Here is a 12,680-nt window from a genome sequence, read left to right as displayed (position 1 = left end):
ATGAGATAACAAGATATGAAGAAAGCTGTTTTCTCCCTCATAAAAGTTGATGAGCCTATTTTTACATCCTAACAACACACAATTACATGGTTAGTTGCATTTTATTTTTGACCTTTGGCATTGCTTTTCCCTGCTGCCTGCAACTCTATCAGACCAGATCTGCGCCCCATTTCAGGGTCACGACCCACCAATTGAAAACCACTGCTTCAGATTATGTGCATCTCTAGAGATTCCCATCCCTCGCTCAGAGGATGCTATTCACTGTAGAGGAAGTATAGTAATTAATATATTCTCACACTTAGCTCATAGTGGATGTAGAGAGCCTACCAATAGCACTTTACAGTCGTTCAGCGTGCTCGAGTAATTCTGTGGCTCTATTCACTGTAATAAATATTCCTCCGTATGAGAGCATGATAGTGCTTCCATTTAGAGGAAAACGGATTGATGCATCGAGCATAAAACTGCAGTATACTTGTTTTATGAGTCTTTTCATGTGTGTGGGTCTGTCTTTCATTATACATTCAGCTATGACTGACTGCTGTCTGGGAAGCTCTTTCTCTGTGGATTTGCTGCCAAACTCATAATTAGAAATACCTTGACTGTCTCATCTCCAGAAAGCACTGACGACCTTTATTCTAATTGTTTGTCTTTCTCATGTAGAAAATTAGCAAAGCAAGCAGTTCTTGAAAACGGGCATGACAACTTAATAGAGATGGATGTGTTCCCTCCCGTGTGCCACGAGGGCAGCTATGGGGATGGGTATGTGCTCCTGAGTCTTCTCATGGTGCCAGCTGCTGATGCCAAGCCCAACACTGAGCCAACCAAAGTGCTAAATCTCCAGACCCCCCACCCCGTCCCAGACCCCCCCAAACAGAAGGCCAGCGCTGAGCCAACCAAATGGCCAGAGTCCCATATTGAGCCAACCGAATTTAGACAAAGCAGTCATGCACTGGCCCAACCTCCTATCCTATATCTCTTCCCTTGTTGGGTTAACCAATGAATGCAAATTATCAAGAGGCACTTGATTGGCAGCCGCTTCTGACACTGGTACTTGCTTAGGAATAATTGCTCTAAATTAAGTTGCAATAAAAATCCACTAATATGCTAATCGATTCGCCACTTGCATAAATCAAGTTACACAGCCTTTAATATTTTAATTTGACTAATTCTTTAATAGATATTCCTGCATTACTAGATTAAATCCTGACTGCCTTGCACAGCATCTTGGCTTTGATTGGGTAGACTGATAATGTTAGAGTAAAAGTGAGTTGGCAGCAACTGTTTACTGCACTAAACAAGAGCACAGTTTCTCTCTCTCTCTGTCTCTCTTTCTCTCTGTCGCTGCATTAGAATGCAGAGACATTGTCGAATTGTCTCGCTAATTGGATTTAGTGCTCAGTGTTATTTGATATCGCAGCTCGAATCATCTGTTTGTTCCATTGTTCAGTGTCTTCATGGGTCATTCTGTCAACATAAAGAATGCAATCGAACAGACAACCATGCAGTTTTAGAGAATTGCTTCGCTCTGCAAGCTTCTGAGATGTTTTCTTTAACAAAGGGAGGGGAATTCATGTGGTGGAAGAGGGTCTTTAGGACTTTAATATGTGTATTGTGGAGACCGGGGTTAGATGTCTTACTTTTTTAACTCCAGTAAATATTTATCATGTTTGTTTTTCATAGGTAATTCTGTATAGGCACATATCCTAGCATTTTCATTCAAAAAAGGCTATTAAATATTACTACTGTTAGAAAAATACATTGACGTTATATGAGGAAAGTCAGATGAATGGAAGTTGCAATCTTGAACTAAATTTACAACAGAAAGGTGTAAAAATATTAACAGTTGTTGACAATTAACAATTACAAATAAAAATAATTTATGATAAAAGTCCAGTCTTCTGATTAAAATCTATCTTCATTGTATGATTGTCTTGTAGAATTTATTTATTTGTAATATTTACTGACTCAAAATTCTATATAATGTTTATATATAAATAAAAAATCTCTTTACACAAGAGAATATTCTGTAATTGAATTTGATCTATGTATTTGAAACCAACATGCAAAACAACTGCTGGAGAAAATGCACATTTATGCATTTGAACTTTTGTTTCAGAACTTTATATTTATTGAGATAAAGACAACTAGTCCTGGTTTCATCTGCAGTCCTACACCTGGGATAATATGATCTTTAAATGCTAAAAATAATGAAGTCAATTGAGGAAACAATACCGTTTTAATTAGAAAATGCTTTTTCCTCCACCTCTCAAGTCCAATCAACTGATTCCAGATTTATTGTGGAAAGTGCCACTCACACACGCTCGCACACAACGTTTCCCATTTCTCCACTTTTATTTGGGCAAAGAAACACAGCAGGCTAAAGGGAAGTCAAACACTAGGGCTTTGATTGAGATGTGTTCGGTAAAGATTGAGAAGTGAAGAGGGCTAGATTTTCACTGTGGTGTTCAAGCAAACATAAAGGGCTGGCTTAATAAATGTGCTGGTAATATCTGCCCAGCATAATTACCACATGCCAAGGGCTTCTGTTAGCCAATCATACTTTAAGTGCCAATCAGCAGGAGAGGGTGACACTAGCTTAGCGGGAGATGTACAGAAGCAGGGCAGTTTGGGAGGGCTGTACACCTCACTTCCCTGCTCTGTGAACAATCTGTGCTGCTGTAACTATTCATTTAAACTCATTTAGTGTTAATATTCCAAGCTTTCCGTGAACAGTTCTAGATGCGATTGTTAAATGCTTTAAAAATAATAAAACTGGTTCTGATTTTATGAGCTGTATCAGATCTTACAAGTTCTTGGCATTAATCTTTATTGCCTAAAGCTGTTCAATGCAAAATACTTAAAAAATGTGTATCTTTTAAAACGAGATTTAATATCCATCGCTTTTCTCTTTCTGTTTCTCTCTTTTTCTTTCTTTCAGGCACTTTCTCTTTAAGACAGGCACTGGCACCACTCCTCTGTTCAGCACGGCCACCCCAGGCTACACAATGGCCACGGGGGCAGTCTACTCGCCCCCCACACGGCCCCTGCCCCGCAACACACTCTCCCGCAGCGCCTTCAAGTTCAAGAAGTCCTCTAAGTACTGCTCATGGAGGTGCACCGCCCTCAGTGCCATGGCTGTCTCCGTACTCCTCTCTGTGCTGCTCTGTTACTGCATTGGTAGGTGAAACCCTGATGCTTTATAGTAGAGAGTAGGGATGTACCCGAATAGCGAATCCATATTCAAAAAGGCGCGGAAAACTAATAATGCATTCTACGGAGCCACAAAAGGGACATGGTTAGCCGCTTACTAACAGTAGCCTGTTACATTCCAGTACAAAAAATTTCACTTACCACATAAACAGAGAGAGACAAGGAGAGATGGCCGATAGGACGATGTCGAATGATTTGCAGATCATGAGCACAACTGACAAACATCTAATCTTGTGAAATGTGTGGTAAGTAGTGCCGCTCCTTTGTAGATTAGGCTGCATGTGATCGCGAATCTGAAAAGTGAAAGTAAAAAGCAAACGCGCATTCTTAAGTGATTTCAATGTCCCACATATTAATAACGGCTCCCTGAAAGCACTGAAATATATTTTTCTCATATATATCGTATTTATTCCCTGTACGGTTGCCGTAGTACACATCATTACCTTTCCGAATACCGGATTCGGATTCGGGCACATCCCTAGTAGAGAGTGGGGTGACTTGAGCCAATTTTTACTTGCAGTGTGTTTAAAGTGAGCGCATGACAGTAATGGGTCCACCTTAAATATGTACATATATTTCAGGATGTGGTGCATACATGGGAATAATCACTTTGGATGTAAATTAAACTGCTTTAAAAATATACAAAAAAAAATACATGTTGGTCAATAGTATGTTAGAAGTAGCTGAAATAAGCACAAATATCAGGGCATGTCAAAACATCTCAAGGGCCCCAAAATCACCTCAGACCCCAGAGGGTTAACAATAGGGCTGAACGATATGGACAAAATTTCATATCTCGATTTTCATGCCAGATATCTCGATATCGATACGATATGACTACGGGTTCGGTGAAAACCAAGCATTTCTCAGAAAAATAAAAACATCATAATACAAAAAAATTTGGAAAGTGTAGTTTTATTTTTAAGAACTCACTGGTGGACGTCGACTCGTACAGCGTAAAGGCCCTTTCAAGGCCCTTTCACACAGGACGCGGCATGCGCTGCGCTGCGCTATTAAACCCATTCATTTCAATGGCTTGCGCTGCGCGAGGGCGGTTAGTTGCTGCGCCGACCAAAGCGCACGCGCAGCGGAGCGCACCAGCGGCGAGCTTGCGCGCGCGCCGCGGTCAAAGTTCAAAATAGTTCAACTTTTGCCGCTGCGCTCTGTGACGTTTCCCCGCGCGGCCAATAGAAACGGGGCATCCAAACAAGCGCCGAACTCAAAATGGATGAACAGCTGATTCTCTGTGTGTCTGAATTTCCAGAGCAGTTTGCGGTCGAATAGGGACCTCAGCGGTGCATTCAAGGGCACTCGTAAAACTGATGTTCGTTGTGTGACTGCCAGAGTTGTATGCAGGGCGGGGCGAGCGCGGAGAGGGGAAATCTATATCGTCTATATCGTTGCTTTTTTCGATAGTAATATCTTGAAAGTTCATATCTCGATATAGATACGATAACGATATATCGTTCAGCCCTAGTTAACAATACAAATGCCAAATTACCATACTCCTACCATTTTAACAAACCTGTACCATCCAGCAGTTTAGAGCCAACAGTATAGCCTCATATTATAACTTTCTAGAGCACAAACACATGTATGATATTTTTTAAGCTATATGACCCTGGACCACAAAACCGGTCATAAAGGGTCAATTTTTTTAAATCCTCTGAAAGCTGAATAAATAAGCTTTCCATTGATGAATTGGACATTGATGTTAGGATCGGACAATATTTGGCCGAGATGCAACTATTTGAACATCTGGAATCTTAAAAAATCTAAATATTGAGAAAATCGCTTTTAAAGTTGTCCAAATGAAGTTCTTAGCAATGCATATTACTAATCAAAAATGAAGTTTTGATATATTTACGGTAGCAAATTTACAAAATATCTTCATGGAACACTATCTTTACTTAATCTCATACTGATTTTTGGCATAAAAGAAAAATCTATAATTTTGACCCATACAATGTATTTTTGGCTATTGCTACATATATACCCCAGCGAATTAAGTAATTGTTCAGACACAAGAAGCATGAGTCCTTAGGCATACAAATTTTTTTTTTTTTTTTTTTTTTTGTTTTTTACTTAAATGTAGGTGCCAATTATTCAATGGGCCTCTCTCCATCACAGGGTAAATCCATCACAGACTAAAATGGTTAACTCTTCAGATATGTGTGGTCATATCACCAATTTTATTTAAGGTTGTCTAGAAACACGCTCAACTTCCCCACAGGCTCAGATCACCCCTCTCTCCCGTATAGATGGTTGATTAGGAAAGTCGACTATTTTTATAGATTTATTCATTGAAGGGTTTTTTTTTTCTTTTTTATTAGTATTCTGACAGTTTAATTTAGCTAGATAAAAACTTCTCTAAAAATTAGATTTAAATTCATCCCTTTTTAAACACCACCACTTGTTAAGATGAAAGTAGTCTTGGAACCTCTACTTTCTGTTTTAATTACTTTAACACTATGAATCCTAAAAGCCAAGGCAACTATAATTGAATCATTTTGTTCATAATATAATATATTTATAATATATTCTTTTTATTTATTATATAATTAAAAAAAACCTTGCTACGTGTACTATGTTAAGCTAACAGAGACTTCTTATAGCACTTTCATATCAGTGCTCTTTTGTTGATTTTGATTGCTTCCATTGTCCTCATTTGTAAGTCACTTTGGATAAAAGCGTCTGCTAAATTACTAAATGTAAATGTAAATATAATATATTTTTAAATTATTAATCATTATTTAAATAAATAACAATTTATCTAAATTTATTCCTCAATTAATTTAATTATATTTATTTTTATTATATTTGCATATAATATTATTGCATTAAGCAATTGACTTGCATAGCGTTTCAATGGGGACCAACACCTGAAGGTGAACTATCCCTTTAAGACCGACAAGTCATTCAGGCAACCCAAAATACATGTATTTTTGCACATCCCTACTTTGCAGCTCCTGAATAAAGATAGTGCATCATGTCCCCCAAACCACTCTGCCTTATTTATTTAGAATTTTTACTACCACTTGATTTTTATGTAAGTTTATGTAGCTATGATTTCATTCAGGTTGCCCCTAGCAAGCCTGCAAAATGCTATAATGCCTGTGAAGTACTATTTAAAAATCAACTGCTTTGTCAATTACATTGCCATGGAAACTAATTTTTGTCTATTACTCAGTCACCTGCACAGTTGTCCATGTAGTGTTTGTTGCCATAGTAGCAGAATGCAGCCACATCGACAGACAAACATTTAGCTTATTTTCCTGTTGCGTCGTCATGCATTTAAGTTCGCTTTCATTCGGTATTTATCACATACTGTGTGCCAAATGTAGACAGTCTTGTTTAAGCTTCCTCTCTGAATGGAGCCAGTTGTGTCCTCATTCCATACAAATGTCACACTGATGAGAGGATTTGTGAATGCCCTGTAGAGATGCTGTTTTGCACTGCGAGGTGGGTTGGTTTGTCTCAAAGGCACGATGGTTCTGTTGAACCGCATGGGAGAGACAGTGATACAGCAGGTATTGGACATATGTTTATTTTTCTTTAGTTCACACCGCACTTTTCTGCTATAATGTGAGTGTTCTTTACTCTTGCCCATTTTTGTAATGGCTCTCTTACTGAAGAGAGAGGGGGAGCACATAAAGGAAGAAAGGAGAGAGAGGTATAACAGGATTCTCACGGATATATACCAAAATAGAACTGGATTTTTTTGTTCTTCTACAAGCTTAAGAAAGAAGATGTGCTTAATCTTCAGAAATGTTATTCATCCACTTTAGACTTATTTATGGTTGAATCTGACAAACACCTTCAAAATGTCATATTTCGCCCTAAATCAAAAGGAAAAACAAAAACTACTTTTCATAGAGAAATTTAAGCTTGTTATTAGAATTACATTTATTTATCTATTTGCATCCTGAAACCCATAGGTAACACAAAAAACACACCATTCTCGTTGTTACAATGTAAAAATTATTTAAATTCTGCATTATAAGAACTGTTGTAAAACATTTAAATTTGTATATGCGGTGCTGAATTATATATATACTGTGCTTCCTTATTATTATATAAGTTGATATTCTGATTATATATATATATATATATATTTTTTTTTAATTCCAAAACATATCAATGTTAATAACTACTATTAATTTTGAATTGAATCATTTATAAATGATAGATAATTGTCCATGAAGGCTGGAAGTGAAAAACTCCTTATGTTAAGGTGGTCATAATTATTAAGCATGTTTTCTTTTACAGATAAAATGAGCCAAAAAGAGATTTGACTCAGACTAAAAAGTCAAAAATTAAATGCCCATGAGAAATATTCAAAACTAGGAAAAAAACAGGTGGAAAAGAAAAGACATAACTGCAAAAGAATTAAGAATTAAGGTGAAGAATTAGGTGTGAAACCATCAGGAACCATTTAGTCTTCAGCGCCACCATTTTCCGAAACTGAAACCTGGAGTCTCCAGTAGTTGAAGGTGTCAGGTTCTCAGAGACTTAGGTTCGGTAAAGAATCCTAAAAAATTACCCTCACTTAATAAGAATAATATGCTGAAGTGTTGTGAAATATATGAAGACTAATTTTTATAGGCTTTATAGATAAGTGGAGAGTGACTCTTGAAGGACCAGCACCACATCCTCTTGTACCACTGTTTGAAGAATTTAACTTTAAATCTTGTTATTAAGTTCTGGGAGTTCTGCAAGGCAGACTTTTCAGGATAGGAAATGGGCTAAAAAAAACAAACAAAAAAACTTCTAGATTCTGGAAGATAAATTCTCCAAACAGTGGTTATATACAAAACACAAAAATAACAATATAACAAAACACAGTTATGTATAAAAAAAAATTAACAACAATTATATATCACCTATAAATTGTCACGTCACACTTAGGCGCAGGGAAGCGAGGAGGCGAGGAATGTCTTGAATACTTAGACTTTATTTACAAAGCTACACACACGTTGCCGTATTAAGACGACGGTCAGACTGAACACAGAGGCAGGGAAACACAGGGCTTATGAACACAGGGAAATCAACAGGGAAGAACGGAAACAGGTGTGGAGCAATTAGACACAGGGCTGGGGACAAATGAACTAATGATGACAAACAAGGACAGGAAGTCCAAATATGGGTACGAGAGGAAGGGGAAACCAGACACGGGACTGACATTACGCCCCCCTCCGGAAGGCGTGTCCTCACGCCATACACTATCCAATGGGGAGGGGGGGTGGGTGCTCTGGAGGCCTCCAGGGACCAGGGGGCAGGGATACCAGCCTCCAGAGCGGGATCCGTTCCGGGAGCCACGGTGGGACAGGAGACACAGGAGGCCATGGCGGATCAGGGGACTCGGGAGTCCATGGCGGATCAGGGGACTCGGAAGGCCATGGCGGATCAGGGGACTCGGGAGGCCATGGCGGATCAGGGGATTCGGGAGGCCATGGTGGGACTAGGGACTCGGGAGGCCATGGCAGGACTAGGGACTCGGGAGGCCATGGCGGGTCAGGAGACTCAGGAGGCCATGGCGGATCTAGGGACGCGGGAGGCCATGGCGGGACTGGAGACTCGGGGAGCCATGGCCTTATTTTTTCGGGTTCTGTGGCCTTGGCCCTCGGCCCGGCCACACAGGCCATGACCCTATAACCCCCCCCCAAAATTTTCTTGGGGGAGTTCCCTCCTGGGAGCCACTGAGGAGCGGGCTTTGTGGAGCGCTCTTGCAGCGCGGACACTTGGGGGCGCTCTGGAAGCATGGACACTTGGGGGCGCTCTTGAGGAGCTGAGCTGGACGGGACCAGCGGAGACGCAGGAGAGCTGGATGGCCCCAGCGGAGACGCAAGAGAGCTGGACGGCCCCAGCGGAGATGCAGGAGAGCTGGACGGGACCTGCGGAGACGCAGGAGAGCTGGACGGCCCCAGCGGAGATGCAGGAGAGCTGGACGGTACCAGCGGTGACGCAGGAGAGCACCTGCGATGAGCAGGCACAGGAGGGCGCTCTTGAAGCACGGATTCGCGGGGGCGCTCTTGAAGTGCGGATTCTCTGGGGCGCTCGGACGGCGTGGATTCTCGGGGGCGCTCGGACGGCGCGGATTCACGGGGGCGCTCGGGCAGCACGGATTCTCGGAGGCGCTCGGGCAGCGCGGATTCTCAGGGACGCTCTGGGCTGAGGACAGAGGCGGTGCTGGGAAGAGTTGGGTGGCCAGAACATTTGGTTGGGTATGTGGAGGGTCCTGGCGCGGGGTGAGCTGGTGGGGCCAGGTGATTTTCGGCTGGGGTTGGACGACGATCGTTCTGGCAAACTTCTACCTCGAGATCGATGCCATTAGCACAGAGGACATAATTAACCAGCTCGATCAGGGAAAAACTGGACGTGGGGAGATCGCAGCTGATGATGTCATCGTCCAACCCAAGCTGAAAACAGACACCGAGCAAGGCATCAATCCAGCTCACCTCGTTGGAAAGCTCAAGGAATTCCTCAACATATCTTACCAATTCCCGACCATCCTGCCGCAGACACCAAAGCCTGTCTTCAGCCGACGGTCAGACTGGACACAGAGGCAGGGAAACACAGGGCTTATGAACACAGGGAAATCAACAGGGAAGAACGGAAACAGGTGTGGAGCAATTAGACACAGGGCTGGGGACAAATGAACTAATGATGACAAACAAGGACAGGGACAGGAAGTCCAAATATGGGCACGAGAGGAGGGGGAAACAAGACACGGGACTGACATAAATTATTAAGTACAAAATTAATAGTAGTCATTAAGATTGATGTGGTTTGGAATTGGTAAAGAGCACTTGTAAAAAATATGATCAGAATATCAACTTGCATAATAATTATGCATGCACTGTGTGTGTGTGTGTGTGTGTGTGTATATATATATATATATATATATATATATATATATATATACACATCAAATAAATGCATACATTTAATATAGTGCATGATCATCATTACTGCATTATATGATATTGGAAACACTTTACAATAACTTTACAAATACTACACTTCACAAAACCTATTAATGTTAGTTAAATAACATTAACTAACAATGAACATTACATTTGTTACAGAATTTATTAATCTTTGTTATTGTTAATAAAAATACACGTTCATTGTTAGTTCATGTTAGCTCAGGTCCATTAAATAATATGAACAGATGCAACTTAATTGTTAAATAACAAATGGAACCTTATACCATGATAACATTGTAGACCAAAGTACATTGGTTTTACCAAAAAAAAAAAAGTAACAGAACACCTAACGAATGATATTTGTAGAACGTGCCATATGATCCAATCAGCTGCACTCAAAGGACAAAATGAGCAGAAATTGTCACTTTTACACAAGAGGTTTCACGTCATCAGACACAGAGAATACAGACAGACAGGCACAATTCTACACAATTCTTTGTATTGATGACGTCAAGACTGCTCTCCAAAGTCAATAAGAGGAAATGAAGTGCCCTCCTTTTCCTTTCTTAGTGCAATATTGCTCCAAACCTATTCAGTGCAGTAGAGATCCAGCGGCCCTCTTTTATCATAAAGTCATAAAGGGATGAGAGGACAGCATCAGTGAGTCCCTTTAACATCTAAATGGGAATGCATTTATTCAGTCAGCGGCCTTTCATTATTGTCCGCGTTTCCGTATTGTCACGTTGAGAGAAGTCATTTGTAGTTGCATTTTTCACTGCTAGGATTGACGAGAAGTACAGTATTAAACCCTGTGCACCGCTAGAGCTGTGTTCAACAGGTTGAACACAGTGTTCAACAATTCTCTGTGTGATCAGCAAGCAGAGTGGCTGAATAACAAAAGCTAATTTTGCTCTTTAGAGAGGAAGCCAAATCCATTTCGGAGTTAATTATTCCACTGTATTCGAGACAGTTCAGCAGCTTCCAGAGAGCTATTTACTGACACTCCACAGCCAGGTCTGCTACTTTTGTCAATACAGATGCTAATAGAGCAGAGATCACAACCATCTGGAGAGACTGAAAGAGAGCAAGATTACAGTTTTCACCCAGGGTCTCAGACCATTTCTTTCATTATGTATCTTCATCTTCTAAGATGTGCACTGGCCTCATGAGATAATATCAGCTTATTTGGCCTGTTCATGCAAAGTAAAAAGTTTGCAGGAAGAAATGCGACTTCTTGAAATGTTTTTATTTTCAAGTCTTAGCACGACATAGTTGTTAGTTATTATCAGCATCATTATGAAGATAGTGTGTCTTGCTTACAAGCGGCGGGGTGTCTCTGGCCAGACCCTCAGCAGCTCTGATCATTACTGCATTTTGAGATTCCTGAAGATGCACACAGCAGGACATTCAAGAGCATCACAGAAATTATGGAAATATATGGAGAGCTAATCATGACAGTGCCCTGTAGGGGCCAAACATTAACAAGCCCGAAAACAGATTTCTTCTCACTTTCTTTTATCTGTGGCTGTTCCTTGTCCCGTCCCAGCTTTCATTATCAGACCTCATTATCCCTCCGAATTTGCGTTCCAAAACCTGTTATTTCAAACGACTGATGTTATGGGAATACACAATGGAACATTGTTACAGCACTTTTTCTTCCTGTTCAAGATGTTTCCACAAATGGGCTTGCCGATAGATTTACCAAATGAGTTTTCATTTACTAAATGACTTCTGTTCCTCCCAAATTACTGCACAGAATTAATAAAGTTTAGGTTAATAATAACTTAGACCTACTTAAAGAGTTCGACAATCCTTAAATCGAAGGAATTAACTGTTATCTTAAAAACAAGCCTGTGTGTTTAAACATAGGCCACTTTACAGAGGAGAATACCAAAATTATGCTTTCTTACAAGGCAATGTAATTGAATATTGTCCACCTGCAGAGCCCTAGAAACATACATCACAGCAGATTCCTAACAGCTGTGCCAGTGACAAAATGAGCTGTTTCACTGGCCTTACGCCACTTTGAGTTTTAGACCACTTTTTTTTTTGTTACTGTCTAAAAGATATTTAAGTAAGGAATAATTGACGACGGGCCGTTGAATTATTAGGTGTAATAATTCCGCTTCGCATTGTGGCCGCATCACCACCTCGGGTGTGCATTATTTTTCTAATAATTCAACGGTCCGGAGTCAATTATTCCGCTTATACTACGGTTGCCACACCTCAAGACATCGATCAGATTATATATTTCAAGGGATTCGTCCGGTTTTTCTACTTAAATCGCTATTGTGAGTAGGATTATTTCTTCCGCATCTCATCCAACGACTCTTTTGCTAGTTCCAAAACGTCATTTTAAAGCTGGCAATGGAGGCTTGAGCCGTTGATAGCAGACTAATGCAGTTAATAATGAAGTTATTAGAAAGAGAGCGAGAGAGACAGAGACACAGAGAAAGAGAAACAGAGAGAGAGAGAGAGAGAGAGAGAGAGAGAGAGCTTGTATGAATTAGGCTACCTCTGTGTGTCCCTCAACAGTGTTCT

At 40.5% G+C, this 12,680-nt stretch overlaps 1 protein-coding gene across 3 annotated transcripts in view; it reads left to right on the top strand.

The window, feature by feature from the left end:
* LOC306872067 (teneurin-3-like) overlaps window positions 1-12,680 on the top strand; it is a 181,067-nt gene that overhangs the window by 68,977 nt on the left and 99,410 nt on the right. For 2 of the 3 annotated variants that reach the window (XM_079420416.1, XM_079420415.1), the window contains exon 1: window positions 2,991-3,177. In XM_079420416.1, the coding sequence (XP_079276542.1) occupies window positions 3,006-3,177 (172 nt within the window). In that variant the 5' untranslated portion in view covers window positions 2,991-3,005. Of the gene's footprint in view, window positions 1-2,938; window positions 3,178-12,680 lie in introns of those variants that run through there. The other variant, XM_079420417.1, reaches the window with a different exon arrangement.

This window comes from Barbus barbus, assembly GCF_936440315.1.
Source record: "Barbus barbus genome assembly, chromosome: 7".
NCBI lineage: Eukaryota > Metazoa > Chordata > Actinopteri > Cypriniformes > Cyprinidae > Barbus > Barbus barbus.
This window is presented reverse-complemented; position numbering and strand designations above follow the sequence as displayed.